This window comes from Bombina bombina, chromosome 4, assembly GCF_027579735.1.
Source record: "Bombina bombina isolate aBomBom1 chromosome 4, aBomBom1.pri, whole genome shotgun sequence".
Lineage (NCBI taxonomy): Eukaryota > Metazoa > Chordata > Amphibia > Anura > Bombinatoridae > Bombina > Bombina bombina.
In genome coordinates, this window is record NC_069502.1 from 1154703424 (window position 1) to 1154728629 (window position 25206).

Sequence of the window (25206 nt, forward strand, 5' to 3'; positions counted from 1 at the left end):
GCCCTTGCTAAACAAAAGGCAGGATAGTCCTACAGTAACCATCTTGAATGTTGGTATCCTAACATAACGATTCAATAATGATAGATCCAGAACTGGTCTGAAGGAATTGACCTTCTTTGGTACAATGAAGAGATAAAATAAAACCCCAGCCCCTGTTCCAGAACTGGAACTGGCATAAATACTCCAGCCAACTCTAGATCTGAAACACATTTCAGAAATGCTGAGCCTTGCTGTGTTAACTGGGACACGGGAAAGAAAAGAATCTCTTAGCAGGAGGCCTTAACTTGAAGCCAATTCTGTACCTTTCTGAAACAATGTTTCTGAAACCAGAGATTAAGAACGGAATTGATCCAAATTTCTTTGAAGAAAACGTAATCTGCCCCATACCAGCTGAGCTGGAATAAGGGCCGCACCTTCATAGGTACTTAGGAGCTGGCTATAGGTTTCTATAAGGCTCGGATATATTCCAAACTGGAAATAGTTTCCAAACTGATACCGCTCCTGAGGATGAAGGATCAGGCTTTTGTTCCTTGTTGTGAGGAAAGGAACGAAATGATTATTTACCCTGGAAAGAAAGGGAAAGCAAAGTTGACTTAGAAGACATGTCAGCATTCCAAGTTTAATCCATAAAGCTTTTCTAGCTAAAATAGCTAGAGACATATACCTGACATCAACTCTAATGATATCAAAAGATGGTATCACCAATAAAATTATTAGCATGTTATAGAATAATAATAATGCTATAAAATTATGATCTGTTACTTGTTGCGCTAAAGCTTCTAACCAAAAAGTTGAAGCTGCAGCAACATCCGCTAAAAATATAGCAGGTCTAAGAAGATTACCTGAACATAAGTAAGCTTTTCTTAGAAAGGAATCAATTTTCCTATCTAAAGGGTCCTTAAATGAAGTACTATCTGCCATAGGAATAGTAGTACATTAGCAGGAGTAGAGACAGCCCCATAACCTTAGGGATTTTTGTCCCAAAAAACTCTAATCTGTCAGATGGCACAGGATATAATTTGCTTAAACGTCTAGAAGGAGTAAATAAATTACCCAAATTATTCCATTCCCTGGAAATTACTTCAGAAATAGCATCAGGGAGATAAAACACTTCTGGAATAACTACAGGAGATTTAAAAACCTTATTTAAACGTTTACATTTAGTATCAAGAGGACCAGAATCCTCTATTTCTAATGCAAATAACACTTCTTTAAGTAAAGAACGAATAAATTCCATCTTGAACAAATACAAAGTTTTATCAGCATCAACCTCTGAGACAGAAACCTCTGAACCAGAAGAACCATTATCAGTATCAGAATGATGATGTTCATTTAAAAATTCATCTGAAAAAAAGAGAAGTTTTAAAAGACTTTTATGTATACTAGAAGGAAAAATAACAGACATAGCCTTCTTAATGGATTTAAAATAAATAAAATCTCTTATATTATCAGGAACACTCTGAAAATTAGATGTTGACGGAACAGCAACAGGTAATGTAACAGTACTAAAGGAAATTTTATCTGCATTAATAAGTTTGACATGACATGCAATACAAATAACAGCTGGAGAAACAGATACCAAAAGTTTATAGCAGACTTAGCTTGGTAGCTCCAGCACTGTGCAGTGATTTTCCTGTAGTAACTTCTGACTCAGTTGCAACGTGGAACATCTTGCAATATGTAAAAGAAAAAAACAACATATAAAGCAAAATTGATCAAATTCCTTAAATGACAGTTTCAGGAATGGGAAAAAATGCCAGTGAACAAGCTTCTAGCAACCAGAAGCAATAAATAATGAGACTTAAATAATGTGGAGACAAAAATGACGCCCATATTTTTTAGCGCCAAAAAAGACGCCCACATTATTTGGCGCCTAAATGCTTTTGGCGCCAAAAATGACGCCACATCCGGAACGCCGACATTTTTTGGCGCAAAATAACGTCAAAGAATGACGCAACTTCCGGCGACACGTATGACGCCGGAAACGGAAATAGAATTTTTGCGCCAAAAAAGTCCGCGCCAAGAATGACGCAATAAAATGAAGCATTTTCAGCCCCCGCGAGCCTAACAGCCCACAGGGAAAAAGTCAAATTTTAAGGTAAAATATGTAAAATTAAAATGCATTAACCCAAATATGAAACTGACTGTCTGAAAATAAGGAAAGTTGAACATTCTGAGTCAAGGCAAATAAATGTTTGAATACATATATTTAGAACTTTATAAACAAAGTGCCCAACCATAGCTAGGAGTGTCACAGAAAATAAGACTTACTTACCCCAGGACACTCATCTACATATAGCAGATAGCCAAACCAGTACTGAAACGAGAATCAGCAGAGGTAATGGTATATATAAGAGTATATCGTCGATCTGAAAAGGGAGGTAAGAGATGAATCTCTACGACCGATAACAGAGAACCTATGAAATAGACCCCTTAGAAGGAGATCACTGCATTCAAATAGGCAATACTCTCCTCACATCCCTCTGACATTCACTGCACGCTGAGAGGAAAACCGGGCTCCAACTTGCTGCGGAGCGCATATCAACGTAGAATCTAGCACAAACTTACTTCACCACCTCCATCGGAGGCAAAGTTTGTAAAACTGAATTGTGGGTGTGGTGAGGGGTGTATTTATAGGCATTTTAAGGTTTGGGAAACTTTGCCCCTCCTGGTAGGAATGTATATCCCATACGTCACTAGCTCATGGACTCTTGCTAATTACATGAAAGAAAGTTAATTCCCAGAGTAATAAATTGTGGACTTATCACCATGAAATAATTTTTCAGGTAAGATAAATTATGATATATATATATATATATTTATATATATATATATATATATATATATATATATATATATATATATATATATATATATATATATATATATAAATTGCACCTTATGAAAAGATTGGACACCCCTGACCTATGCCTTATCTTTTAATAACAAAATATTCTTTAACACTTTTCACATACATTTAAAGCACATACAGTAGTATTTAATTACATAGTTAAAGTTTTGCAGATAGCTAAGTTGAAACACTTTAAAAATAAAATGTTAATCATTGTGTGCAAGTCATACAATTCAAAGAAAAATACAAAAAAAAAAAAAAGTGTACATTTATAAAATATACATTTGGGCAGAACAAAGACAAGATTTTTATGAGGCTTTAAATCCAGTTATTCATTCTGTTTATTGACTTAAAAGAAAGGGAGTACAAACAATTTTGTATAGTGCAGTGCACTGACAAGTAAAAGGTGTTCTTAAAAAAATCCTATTAAAAGAAAACTAAAAAATTGACTAAAAAAAAAACAAACAAAAAGAAAAAACGAAAAAACAAACATAAAAGGGTGTTCCCCTAAATAATTAGTAAAAACAGTGAAAATAAATATTGGAGACCCATACGTATATTTTAATGTGATAATACAAAGAAAATCGAACTGAATAATATAATCTGGAAAAAAAATGAAGTCCAGAAAATGTAAGAACGCAATCTTTTTGAAACATTTAATATCAGTCCATAGCAAATAGTCATTACATACCAAAATCTCTAAGTGTTAACTAGTTCCACCACAACTCCATACAAATCTGGACAATTTTAAAATCTTGAGATCAATAAAGTTCTTTTCTTGATCCCTACAGCTTGGTTCGTAACATACATACATGCTTTATGGATTTATTGTCATTTTCCACTTTTTTTTTTTTTTGAAGATGTCTAACATTTTTGCATCTGTTCCTCAGTATTAAACATTTTATTTTGAAGATTAATCCACACATTAGAAAAAAAAAAGTAGTAGATAAAAGATGTCACGTGTAAATCTAAGCTTATAAAAATATATTGGAGTCACTGTGGACACATGAAACATGGCTCAGAAACACAACGTGCCTAAAGAAGGTGTTCTACGATTGCTTCTTATATTGCACATACATAGTACTGACTGCTCATGTCACTGAATCGGAATTTTGTGGGATAGAGCAGGCCCTGGTTTGTTTTTTTTGGCAAGTTAATATGGCAACCTTGTGCCAAACAAAGTGATAGGTAAAACTGAAATAGTTTTAATAAATTAAGGCTGAATAGTACTGAGATCTTAACTAGCACTGTCCAGAATCCATTTAACAGTAGCTTAGAATACCATTCTAATTTTTTCCCCATTTTTTATTAGATATTACATACTACCTCTTTAAAATGTAATTGTCTGATATGGATTAACTTTTTATAACTATGGTGTGGGGGGATGTTTTGATGTTTTTTTGCAACATATATATTAATGTATCGTTGAAGCACTAATCATCAGTTGCAGTGGTCAGGAGAGCATTGGGAATAAGAACAAAAACAAAAAAACTTGGTAAGGAAATATTGGCAAGTTCAAAAGGGTGGTGTTGCGATAAATATAGCTCTAAAAGTAATTTTAGAGAAATGTGAATTTATGACATCTTTGATTAAAAATGTCAGTGGGTACAGCTAAAGCTGGGAGACCATGAAATAAATGTATGTTTAATGATGGTAAATGGCCATTTGCTCTGTAGATAAATTATACATAAGCTTTTCATAGAGATCAAATAACCCGACATTACTTTAATGTTTCAAATAAAGACAATGTTTGGATAACAAAGGACATAGTTGATGTTAAGATTTGACAGTGAAAAAGAACAAATAAGTACTGAGTAATATTCAGCAAAAATATATTTAATGCAAATCTCATCCTTAGCCAGTAAATTAATTATTGCATTATTTTAATAAGCAAGTTATTTTGGGCATAATTTGAATTTCACACTTACTATTTTGTAATGCCGTGAATCTACATGTAATACAAATGGTAAACAAATGCATGGTTCAGTGTTGGCTAGGTAAAAAGGATTAGGAGAATTTTGCAAAGTATGGAGAAATTCAGGAAGAAAAACAGTAAGGTAAAATTTATGTGATCAGTCAATGAGCCATAAATAACCCGGTTTAAGGCAAATAAAATATTCCGTTTTTTTTGATGAACAATTCAAGTTTAGGCAAAGACATAAATATCTTAAAATGAAAACACTCTGGGAGTTGTCTTGTAAACAACTTACCTGAACAGTAGGTCGCCATCTATATGCTTATAGGCCATATGCTCTTACAGCAAATAGGTTATGTTTATGTAATATCTTACAATATTAATGTGTTACTGCCCTTATGCTAGGAGACCAGGTTTATAAATACCAAATTGCTTACTGTTGCTCCCATTTTTTCAGCAATTTATTTAAAAAAAAAAAGTCAAGAAGAACATTACCCTACATAAAATAGTATATAAAAAAAAATATCCAAGTAGCTTATCTTTTAAGGCTATTTTGTACTTTTTTAGTCCCCCGCCAGCTTTAAAATGTATGAAGCTACTGTAAGCAGCCTGGGCAATCACAATATGTACTGCATAGCATTTTCCTGCTTTGCAAACCTTTGGAAAGGGCCCATACCCAAGAGCTTGGTAAGAAGAGCAGTCATACCTAAGCTACCTTTGGTATTGCATAGATTAGACGTGAAGTTAAATAGAAACTGACATTAGAAAGAAATAAGCATATCTGCTTATGGTCTTTTACACCATGCTGCAAGAGAACTTTTGGCACAAACGGAATGACAATTTTATTCTGTAGATCAAAAATCCTTTGTAGGTGCATAGCCAATTTAAGATTCCTGTTCAGTGCTTCATTAAAAAATACAACAGAAAGACCTCTTGAATTCCTTCTACTTTAAACAAGAAAAATAAAAAATAAAAAAAAAATCTGGTGTCCCTACCTCCAACAGTCTGTGTAAGCAGAATATATAGGAAAATAAACTGATAATCTTTTTCAATATTTTTATACTTACTCCTATGTGCCCACAACAGACTGCAATTTCTACCTTTCACTTAAAACATATTCTAGTCAATAAAAACCAAAATAATTCTCTGTAGTGACAGAGTAATTTCTTGTTATTTCCACTATGTGGCGATACTTCACGATAGGTCAAACAACAATTTTCAACAAATCTATTGTTCACCTGGCAAAAAACGTTAAAGGGACATGAAAGTGGTGCATTATGTTTATATATTCACATGGAGCCCATATAATGCAGTTATGTGATCCGCCCGCAAACAAAATAGGGGTTGTTTGAAGCTAATTTAAAATAAAAGCTGGGGATGAGCTTCTGGCGTGGTTGCCATGGGAGAAAAGCCATGTGCGCAGGAGTAGTATTGCTTAACTTCTCTCCCTGGTGGAAAAAATGAGATAGTACCAAAAAACGTGCAAAGCATTAACTTGCATATCTTGGGAAATATCTATACATTGTAATCAAGTGGACTGGAGACAATGCATTAAATTGCTATGACACTTTAAAGCAGGAAAACGTTCATAAACTATTAACTATGCCATTATCAGAACAAAAAGTTAAGCTGCTTTTCTTCCAGATTCATTGTTTTAAAAAAAAATAAAAAATATTAAAAACTTTTTTTCAATTAAGTGCTCTGTTAATAAAATAAAATGCCAGTTTGTTGGGAAAAAATAGAATTTGTGAAGTCATTTACAGATCATGTATTCCCTACACAAAACAAGGTACTTTTTATCCTCATAAAATATGAATCTATAGATATTTAAAAACTGAATGGAACTGTCCAAGACTCATATTCTGGCTTTAGAGCTGAATTATATCATTACGGCAGGGGACAAAAGTTATACAAGTCTGGTGCCCTTCTATAAGAGAAAAACAATATGGGGCAACATAAGGACATTCAAGACTATCAATATCTCAATACAGGTTATAGAACACCACACTTGCTTGATCACTCAATTGTCACCAGAAAAAAAAAAATGCGTGTGAATCCTTGCAGGTTGAATAGCTGCGTTGCTTACTTTGGTGTGTGAGACCTCACATTAATGCCATTTCATCATTTGCATAAACTGACTGCTACAGTAGCCTAACAATAAATCAAATGGAAAAACAAAATCCCCATTTCCGCGCTTACATTTTTTGTCTGCAATGTGTGCTGTTTATAAATCAACCATCTCTTGTGGTGTGTCTAAATAGTAGATACAATAGCTGGTTTAAGTTTTAAACTTATACAAATGAAGTCCAATATAGTCCTATAAATACTTAATTTATTTAAAAAAATTGTGCTGTTAACCCATTACAGGGGGATAACACACTTATGTTGTTTATCTTTTGAAAAGTACAAAATTCGTATTGTCAAATGTGATATTTCTGTTGACTTTAACATTGTTCACTGTTTTGGAGCCAGATCTGCTGTCATCACTGTGGGAAAAAAAATGGTACGGCTACTATCCATGAACCAAGCTGGAAAGATCTCAAGCTAAATAAGGCGGAGAGAATTCTTGAAAACGAGAGAAGGAAGTACTTTCCTATTAAAGGTACTCAGACTAAAGCACTCTATTAAGCCTTCTAAACTGTTAAATAAGTTTTTTTTCCAAACAAGCATTTTAACTTCATTACACAGAAGAGCAACAAGGATGGTAGCCTGCCAGACAAAAGGGCAGAAGGGAAAATATACTGAGTTCAATGGATAGCCTGAATATAGCACAGTTCTTCACAATCGATGGGGGGAAACACGGTGTCCAACAACATTCTAACAACGTGCTTCATCTGAGCTGGGTACTATGAAGCAGGGTGGTAAATGTTTTGCCCAGCGAGGGCATCTGACTTGAATGTTTTTTTTCCATTTTTATTCTCCTCATGATGAACGTCTGTCCAGCTATCTTGTTTGTTTGCACCAATCCCAAGCCATTTAAAAATACGACTAATTTTAAGTTAGAGAAGTCGTCTGCACCACCTTCGCCATCAACTATCCATTCTACTGCATTCCTCTAGAACGGAAGTAGAAGAACATTTGTTGTGGGGAGAGAGGAGAATAAGGTTATTTAAATCAACGAAAATGGTAATTATTTACAATTTAAATTTGCATAAGTAAGCCTACTTTCTCTTACCACTTTTAAAAACCAACTCAGCACTGGTTTTACATTAAAAACTTAACATTTTTGAAAGCAAAATATTCAAGCCATTACACATTTCATACATGTATTGTTTTTAATGTTAAGGGGCAATAAATTAATGTATTACCTTCAATGCATCACTTCAATGTCTCTAGGAGACCAGTATCGGGAAGCATTTAAAATAGGCATAATTCAAACTTTTATTAATCCCCATTTTGGGTGGATGCACTGAAATCATTATCAGCTAAACAGACTTAAGAGACAGAAGTTACAAATTCCATTTGAACCATTTTTGCAATATGGCTTTTTTTTTGCAAAAATGCTGTTGCTATTAGTATTTGTGCTTTACGTGGCCATGGCTTATTTTGGATATGGTCCTCAGTAGGATGCGCACACATTCAGAGTTCTGGAGACATTGTGTAGGAACACAAAACATACAAGCGGTGGCAGAACTGGGTGGAATGCAAATAAAAAGCTTAACATAACAACAGAAGCATTAGTGCAAAAAAGACATTGTGCAGAAATGCTTATAGTATTTTAAATGCAATTCTGTACACCTGGAATAATATTAGAATATTCATGACATCTCTCCTACATTGAAGGGAAAAAAAGAAGAAAAAGAAAAAAAGCAAACAAGAAAAAGAAAAAGAAAAAGAAGAAAAAGAAAAAAAAGAAGAAAAAGAAAAAAGAAAAGAAAAAAAAAAAAAAGAAAAAAAGAAGAAAAAAAAAAAAAAAAAAAAAAAAGATTAACTCCTAACTTTTATAGTTCTTAACTTGAATACATTCTACTCTGTGTTAGATGTCACTTCATGCACAGCGTTTTCAGATCAGATTATTCTATACATTTGTAGCTGGGAAGAATGTTAGAATATTCATGACATCTCTCCTACATTGAAGGGAAAAAAAAAGAAGAAAAAAAGAAAAAAAAAAGAAAAAAAAGAAGAAAAAAAAAAAAAGAAAAAAAAAGAAAAAAAAAGAAAGAAGAAAAAAAAGAAAGAAAAAAAGAAATAGAAAAAAAGAAAAAGAAAAAAAGAAAAAGAAAAAAAGAAACAGTAATCTGGTGTGTAAATAATTTATGCTTACCTGATAAATTCATTTCTTTCATAGTTGTTTGAGTCCACGATCCATTAGTCCTGGGAATTACTCTTCTCTACCACTAAGAAGCAGCAAAGCTTCCCAAATCCCAAGAGCCCTATAAAAACCCCTCCAACCTCACCTATACCTCAGTCTAATGTATAGCGAAACAAAGTGAGGTAAGAAAAAGGAATACGCCATAAAAGGAGCAGGGGAAAAAAGATGAACCCTAAAAAAAAACATAAGGGTGGGTCTCATGGACACTCACTAACATGAAAGAAATCCACACCCCAATATTTATCTTTTAAATGTACTTAAAATAAATCAAACATGCAAAAAATAAAACAAAAAACTGCCTGAAGAACATTTCTACCAAAAGCTACTTCAGAACAAACAAAGACATCAAAATGGTAGAATTTTGTAAAAGTATGCAAAGAAGACCAAGTAGCTCCCTTACAAATCTGGTCACAAGAAGTGGAAACTGACCTAGTAGAATGAGTAGTATTCCGCTGTGGTGGAGGCTAACCTGCCTCCAAGTAAGCCTTGCGAATCAAGAGTTTCAACCAAGATGCCAAATAAACTTTCTGACCTTTCCTAGGACCACAAATGTGAACAAACTTTAGTATGTCTAAAGTCCTTAGTAGCATTAATTTAATATTTCAATGCCCTAACATCGTCCAAAGAATGCAAAAGATTGTCTCTGCTAGGGTTGTCTTAAGAAACAACCTTAGGCAAAAAGTCAAAAGTAGTCCGTAAAACTACCTTAGCTTGATATATATATAAAAAAAAAAAAAAAATCAGATAAGGAGGATCACAAGAAACAGCAAATAATTCAGAAACTCTCCTAGCAGAAGATAATAGCCACGAGAAATAACACTTTCCAAGAAAGCAGTTTAATATCTACATTATGCATAGGTTCAAAAGGAGCAGCCTGCAAAACCCTTAACACCAAGTTAAGATTACATGGAGGAGAAATTGGCTTTAATAAAGGTTAAATACGAAGCAAAGCCTAACCAAAACTGAAAAAGCAGACATCTGCCGCTTCAGAGAACTGGCAGATAGGCCCTTATCTTACCACCCTGTAAGAATTGCAAAATACTAGGAATTCTTAAACAATTCCAGGAAAAGCCATGATCTTTACAACAAGAAATAAACGCCTTCCATACCATATGATAGATTTTCCTAGTTACAGGCTTATGAGTCTGAATTAAAGGGACACTGAACCAACATTTTTTTCTTTCATGATTCAGATAGAGCATAAAATTTTAAGCAACTTTCTAATTTACTCCTATTATCACATTTTCTTCATTCTCTTGGTATCTTTATTTGAAATGCAAGGATGTAAGTTTAGATGCCGGCCCATTTTTAGTGAACAACCAGGGTTGTCCTTGATGATTGGTGGATACATTTATCCACCAATTAAAAAGTGCTGTCCAGAGTATGAACCAAAAAAAGAAGAAGCTTAGATGCCTTTTTCAAATAAAGATACCAAGAGAACGAAGAAAAATTGATAATAGGAGTAAATTAGAAAGTTGCTTAAAATTGCATGCTCTATCTGAATCATTAAAGAAAACATTTGGGTTCAGTGTCCCTTTAAGGTTTTAATCACAGAATCAGAGAAACTCCTTTGTCTAAGGATTAACCATTCAATTTCCATGCCATCAAGTTCAGAGATTTGAGATCCGGATGGAAAAAAAAGAGACCTTGAGACAGAAGGTCTGACTGCAGCGGAAAGGGCCAAGGAGGACACCTAGACATCTGACCTAGATCTGCATACCAAATCCTGCGAGGCCAAGCTAGGGCAATCAGGATTACTAAAGATCTCTCTAGGCTTATCTTGGTAATCACCAAGCTGAAAAGACAAAAGAATTACTCAGGGCCGGTGCTTGTGTAAGGCAGGATAGGCAGCCGTCTTAGGGCGCCCCCAGCAGGGGGGTGCTGTGGGGTGGCTGCCGACTGCCGAGGTGAATCATCTGCCAGAAGCGTGAGACAGTGTGTCAGTCAGTGGGACTTAAAATGTTTTTTTTTTGTTTTTTTTTTAATCGCCTGGCTCAGCTAGCTCGCTGCAACTCATTTCCTGCTACATGATAACTTATTGGCTGCCGCTTAGATGATGATCTAGATGGGCCGGCCGGGCGGCTATTTTGTATGGGAACAAATGTGGGCGTGTGGTGTGGAGCACACTTGCGCTGCGCTTGCCTGCCGCCTAAGCCTACTGAGTGGGAAATTGTGCAGGATGCCTGTCAAGCCATTTGACTCACTGAGTCTGCACTCTCCACTGCACCACTCAGGAAAATGAGTGAGTGATGTTGCCCCCCTAGACGGCCAGACGACCGGTACTCTGTGTGCCCAGTTGGCCCTGTGTGACTAAGATGAGTGAAGTGGCTGACACCCACCCAGACCGGTACTGAAGACTTAGTGAAGACTGGTAGAGGTAGGAGGGCGGGCAGAATGCACGGCCTGAGGCTTTGCATGGTTGTGACGGTGTGAGTCATAGTTTGTGACACAGGGGCCAACAGCGGCAGATAAGTTATTAACAAGTAGGTTTTGAACAATTTTCCTATCTGTTATTAGAAAAATCTAAATATATGTACCTCTAGTAAATTGCAATATGTCTGTACTACTTACTTTATCATAAATCAAAGCAAATAAGCAGTAAGTAAAATCTTGGACATATTTTATAATGTTTTATACTCTTTTCCTCTAGCAGATTTAATTTTAAGTAAGCACATTTCATCCTTGTTTGCTCTGGTGCACACCTATAAATAAGTCACCTGTTATAAAATCATAATTTAAAATTTAAATATCATGGGAATCAAAATAGTGTCTCTTCTATTTCAGGCTTTTAGCCAGTTGTGTAATGCCTAGCAGAAAACACCTTCAGTAGCTGTTGGCTATAAATTCTCCTTCTTGGAGCAGGCATCATTTGTAAATGACACCATAGTCACTAATGGAACAAAAAGGTACTGAGAAGTTGAGCAAGGAACCTCCTGTATGTTTTGAATCTCTATTCTTATTAGCATTTGATTGTGAACTTTTACAATTGAATTTCTTTCATTCTTTTAGTGTACAAATGTATATGTGTGTAGTGTTTCTTTTTGGTTTGGGTTTGGTTGGTTAGGCAGAGCAACCAGTGGCAGGTTGGTTAGGCAGAGCAACCAGTGGCTGGTTGGTTAGGCAGAGCAACCAGTGGCTGGTTGGTTAGGCAGAGCAACCAGTGGCTGGTTGGTTAGGCAGAGCAACCAGTGGCTGGTTGGTTAGGCAGAGCAACCAGTGGCTGGTTGGTTAGGCAGAGCAACCAGTGGCTGGTTGGTTAGGCAGAGCAACCAGTGGCTGGTTGGTTAGGCAGAGCAACCAGTGGCTGGTTGGTTAGGCAGAGCAACCAGTGGCTGGTTGGTTAGGCATGTTAGGAATGTATGGAAGGATTATGAAAAAATTCCCATGAGGTGAAAAAAGAATCACAAACCAAACCCCACATACATTCCTCTGACAAGCACTGTACTCTGAAGGGAAACCAGGCCTCAATATAGACTGAAAAACCTCTATGAAGAATCAAATGAACATCTTCATTCTTCAACCACATCCAGTAGAGGCAAAGTAAAGACTGAGGTATGTGAGAGGGGTTTTATACGGCTCTTAGGGTTTGGTAATCTTTGCATCCTCCTAGTGGTAAAGAAGAGTAATTCCAAGGATTAATGGATCCTGGACTCTCACCACCTGTATGAAAGAAATATTGTTACTGACATCATAGGGCATTTAGAGAAACTGGAAAAGGAGAAAAAAAGAAAGAAAGAAAAATAAGAAAAAAAACAACAAAAACCCCAAGGAGGTTTGGGCCGCAAATGTCAGCAAAAAAAAAAAAAAAATGGTAAAAAGATCACTCTATACAATACCTTCAAACTCTTGGTTGTCTACATAAGGTGCTGGTCCCCATATTCTAACAGTACCATCATCAGAAGCACTGGCCATCAGTGAGGGAATCTGCGGGTTCCAACTCACACAGTTTACGGTGCGTGTGTGTCCTGTTAACTCTGCTATGGGTAATTCACTGCGTTTGTGCCAAACATACACTTTATGGTCTGTATGAAAAACAAAACAGGCAATAAAAATATGAAAATGTTAATACCTAAAAAAGGTTCTGAAAAAACAACAAAAAATAATTCTGCATACACCTAATAAAGTGTGAATTTGTAAAACGGTTTAATAAATGAAGTAAATGTATCTATGTGATGTTACAATATAACAGAATGATTGTCAACAGACCTGGATATTAATGCATTTAAAATGCTTGTAATTTTGATAATGTGCAGCTTCTGCATCACAATTGCTTGCCATAATCATGTAAAGTTACTAAATTGGTAGCTAAAAACAATTACATAGATTACAATCTTTAATCAGTTCAATACCTTCACTGCCACTAGCGATGAAGTCTTCATTGTGACCTCCAAAGCACGAGTGTATTGTGTAAAAGCCTTGCGTCACACCTTGATACTTTCGCACTAAAACCCTATCTTGCAAGTCCCATAAATGAACACCCTAAAGATGCAAACAAAAACACAATCATATTTAGGGTTCAACTGTATTTCAACACCAGTTTAGTATAACTAAACATATGACTATATTTAGTATAGTCAAATTGTTCTTACAAGTTAAGTTAAACTGACATTTCTGCCACCTTCGTGAAGGTCTAAATAAAATATTACAGATCTAGTAATTACTTTTTGGCATTGTGTGGTTATTAGAGATACATATATAGATAGTATTGTGGACAAATATGATGCACCCCCATGGTAATAACATTTTCTCTTCTTTAATGTGTTCCCAATTACCCATTTTACCACGTGGAGTATATTCAATTGTTTACAAATAGCTCTTTCACCTTTATTTTCTCATTTGGAATAGCTGATTTTTCCAGTTGAATCCCCACCTATACTTGACATTTCTGAACTTAAGTTCTGGTTACACAAAAAAAAAAAAATTTAAACAAAGTTTAGATAAAATTATGTTCCCAGTGGGAGACTGACAGAGAGCAATGGAAAATGAACACGTTAGTACCTCTTTAAATATTAGTCTTTGAGTAAACAGTGATAAAGAAGCTTAGGATGACTGTGTGTAAAAGACAGATAACAAGGTATTCCTACAAGATCAGCCCATTGTATTGGGCTGTGGTTTCAGTTAGCAGAAACAGATGTTTCATATACAAAAATATACCCAAAGGAACAAGTACCCACACATTTTTAACTCTTCAGCTGGTATAACAAGTAATTTGAACACATTAAGGAGAAATCAATTTTACAGAACACCGTCCCTTTAAGCTCATCTAGAGGAAAAAAGGTTGTATCATATTACTTTCCACATATTAATTGGCTATATGGCAAAAGCCAAGAAAAATACAAACTCACAGACACAAGTATTTTCTAAGCTCATCTGTTTAGAGGATGCAATCAGGTACAGACGAATTTGTCAGGCCCTAAGTGAAGATGTTTTCCTGGACAGAGAAAAATAAAAGCATACAAAGCAAAAAAATTTTACAAATAAATTCCTTGATATTTGAAAAAAAGAACAATTCGTACTAATAGGTATATGGCATCTCACCAATTTGTTTCTTCCTCCATCCCCCACTACATCTTGCTGGCTTCAACTCATTGTATTTAGCCTGTCTGGAGGGAAGGAAAATTGTCCCTCACAAAATGACTAGGTATGAAACACAAAAATTGTAGACCTTCATCACATTGAATATTAAGAAACAATCTTCTTTTGTCTTGATGTTGAAAACTATATCCCATGTACCAAAGCACACTAGTTTTGCCTTGTAAAGTAGCAAACGTTAAAATGGGATAATTTAGAGAAGATAAGGTTGTTCAGTAAATGAAGAGAGGTTATCATTCATGTGTTTTCAAGCCAATAAGCCTAAAAAACAAATCCAACTCACAAAAAAGCCTTAGAAGCAACCTGTCCCTATCTGGAACCAGAATTGAAGCGATTATTCCGCCTGATTTTCTAACTCAATTTCACATTTTGCAAAAAACTAAACTTATGAGAGGGCTTTCATAACATTGAGAAAGAATCCGAATATTGCAAGAATTGAATACATTTGACTTTTTTTAAATGTATATGCCCTAAAAAATCTATGGAAAATAAACCAAATCAAAATCAGAAAATGAAGAAAACTTTAGCGCTCCCAGATCTTTAACTCTCTTGGCTGTTTGCAAAGCCACTACCAACACAAAAAGTATGCATTAGTTAAAGAAGATTGCAGGAATAGCAAATTCATAAACCACAGAGGAACAGCATGCTTGAAAACAGAACAAAATGTAAAGATCTTAAAAAAAAAATAAAAAAAAAATATCAAGGCACCAAGATGAAGAGTTATTCTCTAAGTGACAAATGAGCCAAAACCGGATTTCTTTTAGAAATCTAATCTCTTATCTAACCTGTCCTGTGAAAATTCCAGAAACTTTCAGGAAAAACCTGTGAAAAATCTCTTTTCATACTATTTATCCAATATCGCTAAACTGAGATATTCAGGAAACTGGTAATCAAATTAAGTGCTTACAAGTGTAATGAATGAAAGAAGTAACCTTTAATTCTCAACAGACACCAGATTGAACAATTCAGACTTTTCAGTCCAGAGCTAATGGTCTTATGCTTTTCTTGGATTTTTTAAAATTTACTCAAGAAAACAGGATTATAGGGAAAAAAAAATGCATGCCCAAGGCAGAATTTTCATTGTTGCACTTCCCAACTACTGCAGATTGCTAATGTCACCTTTTAGACAATTCATTGTCTCCTTGCAGCTTTTTGCTGAATCCATCAGACCTATTTCTGAAAGCCCTGTCTATAGGCACTCTTCAGAAATATCTTTCCATCTAAACAATTCTCCAAGAAGTCTGTAGGCTTTTAAAACCTTTGTCCTAATTTAAAAGACTTGGAAACTGCTCTTAGGTTGCATAATCCAGAAAAATCACTACCCATTTCATTACAATTTTATTGCAGACACCCCCGTTGGTGAAGAGGGAAAAGCCATTAACCTGATGGATTGAATCCTGATATACTGTTGGAACAACTGAAGGTTTCTGATTCTCAGGAGAAAATATTGATGTGGAAGTTCTTAAGTATTCGGTTTTTCCTGCACTAAGTGAATTCCAGACTACACCGTACATATTAAATCTAGTGAATGGCAAGCCCTTAATATCTATATAATTGCAACTGTTGCCCGTAAGGTCTAGAAAAAAGAAAAAAAAAAATGGTAGTCCAGAGTAAGAATGAATGAGAACTTTCTTCTCATGAATCTTGACATAGATCTTTTAGTCATTCCATTTTAGGAGCTCCTAAGAAAAATGCTATAGACAGGAAAATTATATTGCTTCATAGAAAACCTCAGGATCTTTAATCTGGCAGGAATATAATATTAAATGATGCATCCCTCAGATTTGTGGTAGTCTGAAACTGATCTGGATTGAGTATTTGACACAGGTGACTACATAGATTCAGTTCTGAAAAGGGAACACATTATTTTAAGTAAAATTTTAGACAAAATGTGCCCTCTTTCTGTAGAATCCACGTCAGATTTCCTCCACTGAAAAAGGATAAATTTGCTAAAACACATGCAACTTTTTCTATAGAACCCGGGAGAGAAACTACAACATATTTCTAGAAGAATGAGAAATAGGTCTGAAAATGGGAGTTTCTTGCAACAAAAGGATGTATTTTAGGGGTTATTTTTTTATCCTGAAGAAATTAAAAAGGGACACAAGTTTAACAAGATGGTTACTACCAACAATGCTATGGGTTTTTCCTCTTGTGCTTGCAACTCTCTTCAGAGATATTCTAATTTAACTCTTTACAGGTACCAGTTGGTGAAGCTCTGCATTTTTACAGTGAACACCATCATCTTGGAGCTCATGTATCGTTGCACTCTGGGTAAACCCATGGTGAAGTAGCTAATGAACTTTCACAGATTAGTGATGTTTTTTTTTTTTTTTTTTTTACACATCTATATCAAGCGCTACGGTTTAGAGTACACAATACAGAGTGATAGGTTTACATTTTTGCTGTTTTATACATGGTTTAAAAGTTACTATATATATATATATATATATATATATATATATATATATATATATATATACACACACACATACATATACATACACACACACATATACATACACACACACACACAGTGGATATAAAAAGTCTACACACTCCTGTTAAAATGTCAGGTTTCTGTGATGTAAAAAAATGAGACAAAGATAAATCATTTCAGAACTTTTTCCACCTTTAATGTGACCTATAAACTGTACAACTCAATTGAAAAACAAATTGAAATCTTTTAGGTGGAAGGAGGAAAACAAAAAAAAACTAAAATAATGTGGTTGCATAAGTGTTTATAACTGGGGATGTAGCTGTGTTCAGAATTAAGCAATCACATTCAAAATCATGTTAAATAGGAGTCAGCATACACCTGCCATCATTTAAAGTGCCTCTGATTAACCCCAAATAAAGTTCAGCTGCTCTAGTTGGTCTTTCCTGAAATTTTCTTAGTCGCATCCCACAGCAAAAACCATGGTCCACAGAGAGCTTCCAAAGCATCAGAGGGATCTCATTGTTAAAAGGTATCAGTCAGGGGAAGGGTACAAAAGAATTTCCAAGGCATTAGATATACCATGGAACACAGTGAAGACAGTCATCAAGTGGAGAAAATATGGCACAACAGTGACATTACCAAGAACTGGACGTCCCTCCAAAATTGATGAAAAGACAAGAAGAAAACTGGTCTGGGAGGCTACCAAGAGGCCTACAGCAACATTAAAGGAGCTGCAGGAGTATCTGGCAAGTACTGGCTGTGTGGTACATGTGACAACAATCTCACATATTCTTCATATGTCTGGGCTATGGGGTAGAGTGGTAAGACAAAAGCCTTTTCTTACGAAGAAAAACATCCAAGCCAGGCTACATTGTGCAAAAACACATCTGAAGTCTCCCAAAAGCATGTGGGAAAAGGTGTTATGGTCTGATGAAACCAAGGTTGAACTTTTTGGCCATAATTCCAAAAGATATATTTGGCGCAAAAACAACACTGCACATCACCAAAAGAACACCATACCCACAGTAAAGCATGGTGGTGGCAGCATCATGCTTTGGGGATGTTTTTTTTCCAGCTGGAACTGGGGCCTTAGTTAAGCTAGAGGGAATTATGAACAGTTCCAAATACCAGTCAATATTGGCACAAAACCTTCAGGGTTCTGTTAGAAAGCTGAACATGAAGAACTTCATCTTTCAGCATGACAACGACCCAAAGCATACATCCAAATCAACAAAGGAATGGCTTCACCAGAAGAAGATTAAAGTTTTGATGGCCCAGCCAGAGCCCAGACCTGAATCCGATTGAAAATCTGTGGGGTGATCTGAAGAGGGCTGTGCACAGGAGATGCCCTCACAATCTGACAGATTTTGAGTGTTTTTGCAAAGAAGAGTGGGCAAATCTTGCCAAGTCAAAATGTGCCATGCTGATAGACTCATACCCAAAAAAACTGAGTGCTGTAATAAAATCAAAAGGTGCTTCAACAAAGTATTAATTTAAGGGTGTGCACACTTATGCAACCATATTATTTTATTTTTATATTTTTTCTTCCCTCTACCTAAAACATTTCAGTTTGTTTTTCAATTGAGTTGTACAGTTTATAGGTCACATTAAAGGCAGACAAAGTTCTGAAATGATTTATCTTTATCTCATTTTTTTACATCACAGAAACCTGACATTTTAACAGGGGTGTGTAGACTTTTTATATTATTTATATATATATATATATATACACATACATACACACATACATACACACACATATACACACACATATACACACACATATACACACACATATACACACACATATACACACACATATACACACAGTTGTGCTCAGAAGTTTACATACCCTGACAGAATTTATGATTTCTTGGCCATTTTTCAGAGAATATGAATGATAACACAAAAACGTTTCTTTCACTCATGGTTAGTGTTTGGCTGAAGCCATTTATTATCAATCAACTGTGTTTACTCTTTTTAAATCATAACAGAAACTACCCAAATGACCCTGATCAAAAGTTTACATACCCTGGTGATTTTGGCCTGATAACATGCACACAAAGGGGTTTGGAATGGCTATTAAAGGTAACCATCCTCACCTGTGATCTGTTTTCTTGTTATTAGTGTGTGTGTGTGTGTATAAAAGGTCAATGAGTTTCTGGACTCTTGACAGACCCTTGCATCTTTCATCCAGTGCTGCACTGACGATTCTGGATTCTGAGTCATGGGGAAAGCAAAATAATTGTCAAAGGATCTGCGGGAAAAGGTAGTTGAACTGTATAAAACAGGAAAGGGATATAAAAAGATATCCAAGGAATTGAGAATGCCAATCAGCAGTGTTCAAACTCTAACCAAGAAGCTGCATGGCTACCTTATTTCCTTTCCTCAGACACCCCTTCCCTCATTCTTGGAGACTTCAACATCCCTCTCGACAATCCCACTGCCTCCTCTGCAAAACAACTTCTGCAACTCACTTCCTCTTTCGGTTTGTCACAATGGACTGATTCTCCCACTCACAAAGATGGTCACTCCCTTGACCTGATCTTTAGCTATCTATCCACCCTCTCAAACTCCCCCTTTCCTCTTTCTGACCACCATCTCTCCTTACTTGCAACATATCATCCCTCCCTACAACTCTCCCTCCTTCTGCTCCTCACACCAAACTTCACAGAAGCGTACGTCATTAGATCAACAACAGCTTTCTAATTCCCTCAAACCTCTCCTCTCATCCTTCTCCTTTTCATGCCCTGACCAATCTATCTGCCACTATAATTCCACCCTTACATCCGTCCTTGACAATCTCGCCCCTCTTACCATAGCTCGGAAATCAAACACTCATCCTCAGCCCTGGTATACTCCTCTGACATGATACCTACGCAGATGTTCCCGTACTGCTGAGCGGCACTGGAGAAAATCTAGGAGTTCAGCTGATTTTCAACATTACAAATTTATCTTGAACTCCTACTACTCTGCCCTTAATTTCCATAAGCAACACTACTTCTCTACTCTTTAATCTCTAATCTTTCTTCAAACCCATAACGTTTGTTCTCCACTTTCAATACTCTTCTCCGCCCTCCCCCACCTCCTAATACAACTTCTCTGTCAGCTCAAGACTTTGCCAACCACTTCAATAACAAAATCAACTCCATCAGAAATGAAATCAGCTCTCAACATAATTCCATTCTCTCACCCCCTCAAATGCTCTCAATCAACCACAACCCACATAACCTTAAACTTAGCTCATTCTCCCCTGTTACTGAGGAAGAAGTTTCGGCACTTATACTGCACTCTCACCTCACTACCTGTCCCCTTGACCCTATCCCCTCACAGCTACTCCCCTCCCTCTCTGCCACCCTTACCCCTATACTCACACACACTTTCAACCTCTCCTTCAGCACCGGTATATTTCCCTCATCGCTGAAACATGCACTGGTCATACCTATCCTCAAAAAACCTTCCCTTTATCCTACCTCCCCATCCAACTACCGCCCTATTTCCCTCCTCCCTCTTGCATCAAAGCTTCTCGAAAAACTAGCTTATGCACGCCAATCCCATTTCCTTACAATAAACTCCCTCCTTGACCCATTGCAATCTGGATTTCGTCCCCATCACTCCACAGAAACAGCAATTGTTAAGGTTACCAACGACCTACTTACAGCAAAATCAAAAGGCCGGGGGCGGAGCCTAGCACCCCAGGAATATGGCAGCACACTAACACGGCTCCGTAGTCCTTGATAACTGTAGCTATAATAAGAATGGACATTTTTATATAATACTACCCTAAAGCAGTGGGGGAAGAGGGTACCAGCTGCCCAGAGAAGGTTCATCTGCAGGCTACCCGTTTTCTGAGCAGATAACTTATGGAGTACAGCGGAGTGTAACCTAGCCAGACGGACACAGCGACGTGGTATAACGGCCGCAGGGGGAGAGGAAAAGAGAACCGGAGGACTTAGCGGCGATTCAGCAGCAAGTGACACACAGCAAAAGACCACTCACACCTTAAGGGTCTTGGCATCTGCTCTCCCAGCGTGACCGGAGCTGCAACCCCTTTGCGACACGCCACCGGCAGTTGTTTTGAGACGCGGGCTGGACCGCGATCTCCATTTGCAGCACCCGACGGAAATCTGGAGGGCTCAGTGCAGAGGAGGCCATTACATACTGGTCTCGCAACATTCTGGAGGCGCCAGGGGGTAAGGAGCTGACCGGAGCTCACCGGTATTTAACATTGCACTGACCCACCAATAGTACTTTGATGTAGCCCGCAGACTATAAGAGGATAGCCATTTAAAGCAGGGTTGCTCCATTTAACAACACGCGGCTTCTATAGGAAAAACATAATTTATGCTTACCTGATAAATTTATTTCTCTTGTAGTGTATCCAGTCCACGGATCATCCATTACTTATGGGATATTAACTCCTCCCCAACAGGAAGTGCAAGAGGATTCACCCAGCAGAGCTGCTATATAGCTCCTCCCCTAACTGCCATTACCAGTCATTCGACCGAAAACATGCAGAGAAAGGAAAACCATAGGGTACAGTGGTGACTGTAGTTTAATGGAAAAATTACCTGCCTTAAAGTGACAGGGCGGGCCGTGGACTGGATACACTACAAGAGAAATAAATTTATCAGGTAAGCATAAATTATGTTTTCTCTTGTTAAGTGTATCCAGTCCACGGATCATCCATTACTTATGGGATACCAATACCAAAGCTAAAGTACACGGATGACGGGAGGGACAGGCAGGCTCTTTATATGGAAGGAACCACTGCCTGAAGAACCTTTCTCCCAAAAACAGCCTCCGAAGAAGCAAAAGTGTCAAATTTGTAAAATTTGGAAAAAGTATGAAGAGAAGACCAAGTTGCAGCCTTGCAAATCTGTTCAACAGAAGCCTCATTCTTAAAGGCCCAAGTGGAAGCCACAGCTCTAGTAGAATGTGCTGTAATTCTTTCAGGAGGCTGCTGTCCAGCAGTCTCATAGGCTAACCGTATTATGCTACGAAGCCAAAAGGAGCGAGAGGTAGCCGAAGCTTTTTGACCTCTCCTCTGACCAGAATAAACGACAAACAGGGAAGACGTTTGTCGAAAATCCTTAGTTGCCTGTAGATAAAATTTCAAGGCACGGACTACATCTAGATTGTGTAGCAGACGTTCCTTTTTCGAAGAAGGATTAGGACACAAAGATGTAACCACAATCTCTTGATTGATATTCCTGTTAGTGACCACCTTAGGTAGGAACCCAGGTTTAGTACGCAGAACTACCTTGTCTGAATGAAAAATCAGATAAGGAGAATCACAATGTAAGGCAGATAACTCAGAGACTCTTCGAGCCGAGGAAATCGCCATTAAAAACAGAACTTTCCAAGATAACAACTTGATATCAATGGAATGAAGGGGTTCAAACGGAACCCCCTGTAAAACATTAAGAACTAAGTTCAAACTCCATGGTGGAGCAACAGTTTTAAACACAGGCTTGATCCTAGCTAAAGCCTGACAAAAAGCCTGAACGTCCGGAACTTCTGACAGACGTTTGTGTAAAAGAATGGACAGAGCTGAAATCTGTCCCTTTAAGGAACTAGCGGATAAACCCTTTTCTAAATCTTCTTGTAGAAAAGACAATATCCTCGGAATCCTAACCTTACTCCATGAGTAACTCTTGGATTCGCACCAATATAAGTATTTGCGCCATATCTTATGGTAAATCTTTCTGGTAACAGGCTTCCTAGCCTGTATTAAGGTATCAATAACTGACTCAGAAAAACCACGTTTTGATAAAATCAAGCGTTCAATTTCCAAGCAGTCAGCTTCAGAGAAATTAGATTTTGATGTTTGAAGGGACCCTGGATCAGAAGGTCCTGTTTCAGAGGTAGCGACCAAGGTGGACAGGATGACATGTCCACTAGATCTGCATACCAAGTCCTGCGTGGCCATGCAGGCGCTATTAGAATCACTGATGCTCTCTCCTGTTTGATTCTGGCAATCAATCGAGGAAGCATCGGGAAGGGTGGAAACACATAAGCCATCCCGAAGGTCCAAGGTGCTGTCAAAGCATCTATCAGAACTGCTCCCGGATCCCTGGATCTGGACCCGTAACGAGGAAGCTTGGCGTTCTGTCGAGACGCCATGAGATCTATCTCTGGTTTGCCCCAACGTCGAAGTATTTGGGCAAAGACCTCCGGATGAAGTTCCCACTCCCCCGGATGAAAAGTCTGACGACTTAAGAAATCCGCCTCCCAGTTCTCCACTCCCGGGATGTGGATTGCTGACAGGTGGCAAGAGTGAGACTCTGCCCAGCGAATTATCTTTGATACTTCCATCATTGCTAGGGAGCTTCTTGTCCCTCCCTGATGGTTGATGTAAGCTACAGTCGTGATGTTGTCCGACTGAAACCTGATGAACCCCCGAGTTGTTAACTGGGGCCAAGCCAGAAGGGCATTGAGAACTGCTCTCAATTCCAGAATGTTTATTGGTAGGAGACTCTCCTCCTGATTCCATTGTCCCTGAGCCTTCAGAGAATTCCAGACAGCGCCCCAACCTAGTAGGCTGGCGTCTGTTGTTACAATTGTCCAGTCCGGCCTGCTGAATGGCATCCCCCTGGACAGATGTGGCCGAGAAAGCCACCATAGAAGAGAATTTCTGGTCTCTTGATCCAGATTCAGAGTAGGGGACAAGTCTGAGTAATCCCCATTCCACTGACTTAGCATGCACAATTGCAGCGGTCTGAGATGTAGACGTGCAAAGGGTACTATGTCCATTGCTGCTACCATTAAGCCGATCACCTCCATGCATTGAGCTACTGACGGGTGTTGAATGGAATGAAGGACACGGCATGCATTTTGAAGCTTTGTTAACCTGTCTTCTGTCAGGTAAATCTTCATTTCTACAGAATCTATAAGAGTCCCCAAGAAGGGAACTCTTGTGAGTGGAAAGAGAGAACTCTTCTTTTCGTTCACCTTCCATCCATGCGACCTTAGAAATGCCAGTACTAACTCTGTATGAGACTTGGCAGTTTGAAAGCTTGAAGCTTGTATCAGAATGTCGTCTAGGTACGGAGCTACCGCAATTCCTCGCGGTCTTAGTACCGCCAGAAGAGCACCCAGAACCTTTGTGAAGATTCTCGGAGCCGTAGCCAATCCGAATGGAAGAGCTACAAACTGGTAATGCCTGTCTAGAAAGGCAAACCTTAGATACCGGTAATGATCTTTGTGAATCGGTATGTGAAGGTAAGCATCCTTTAAATCCACTGTGGTCATGTACTGACCCCTTTTGGATCATGGGTAAAATTGTCCGAATAGTTTCCATTTTGAACGATGGAATAGGAATTTGTTTAGGATCTTTAAATCCAAGATTGGCCTGAAAGTTCCCTCTTTTTTGGGAACCACAAACAGATTTGAGTAAAACCCTTGTCCTTGTTCCGACCGCGGAACCGGATGGATCACTCCCATTAATAAAAGATCTTGTACGCAGCGTAGAAACGCCCCTTTCTTTATTTTGTTTGTTGACAACCTTGACAGATGAAATCTCCCTCTTGGGGGAGAGAATTTGAAGTCTAGAAGGTATCCCTGAGATATGATCTCTAACGCCCAGGGATCCTGGACATCTCTTGCCCAAGCCTGGGCGAAGAGAGAAAGTCTGCCCCCCACTAGATCCGTTCCCGGATCGGGGTCCCTCGATTCATGCTGTCTTAGGGGCAGCAGCAGGTTTCCTGGCCTGCTTGCCCTTGTTCCAGGACTGGTTAGGTCTCCAGCCTTGTCTGTAGCGAGCAACAGCTCCTTCCTGTTTTGGTGCAGAGGAAGTTGATGCTGCTCCTGCTTTGAAATTACGAAAGGAACGAAAATTAGACTGTCTAGCCTTAGGTTTGGCTCTGTCTTGAGGCAGGGCATGGCCTTTACCTCCTGTAATGTCAGCGATAATTTCTTTCAACCCGGGCCCGAATAAGGTCTGCCCTTTGAAAGGTATATTAAGCAATTTAGATTTAGAAGTAACGTCAGCTGACCAGGATTTTAGCCACAGTGCTCTGCGTGCCTGAATGGCGAATCCGGAATTCTTAGCCGTAAGTTTAGTTAAATGTACTACGGCATCTGAAATAAATGAG

The 25206-nt window shown here is 37.8% G+C and overlaps 1 protein-coding gene across 1 annotated transcript in view; it reads right to left on the reverse strand.

The window, feature by feature from the left end:
* Nucleotides 1–3174: 3174 nt before the first annotated feature.
* WDR26 (WD repeat domain 26) overlaps nucleotides 3175–25206 on the reverse strand; it is a 599442-nt gene continuing 577410 nt past the window's right edge. Inside the window, exons 13-15 of the mRNA XM_053712600.1 lie at nucleotides 13428–13557; nucleotides 12915–13100; nucleotides 3175–7821 (exon numbers count right to left, since the gene is read on the reverse strand). Of these exons, the coding sequence (XP_053568575.1) occupies nucleotides 7796–7821; nucleotides 12915–13100; nucleotides 13428–13557 (342 nt within the window). The 3' untranslated portion in view covers nucleotides 3175–7795. The remainder of the gene's footprint in view (nucleotides 7822–12914; nucleotides 13101–13427; nucleotides 13558–25206) is intronic.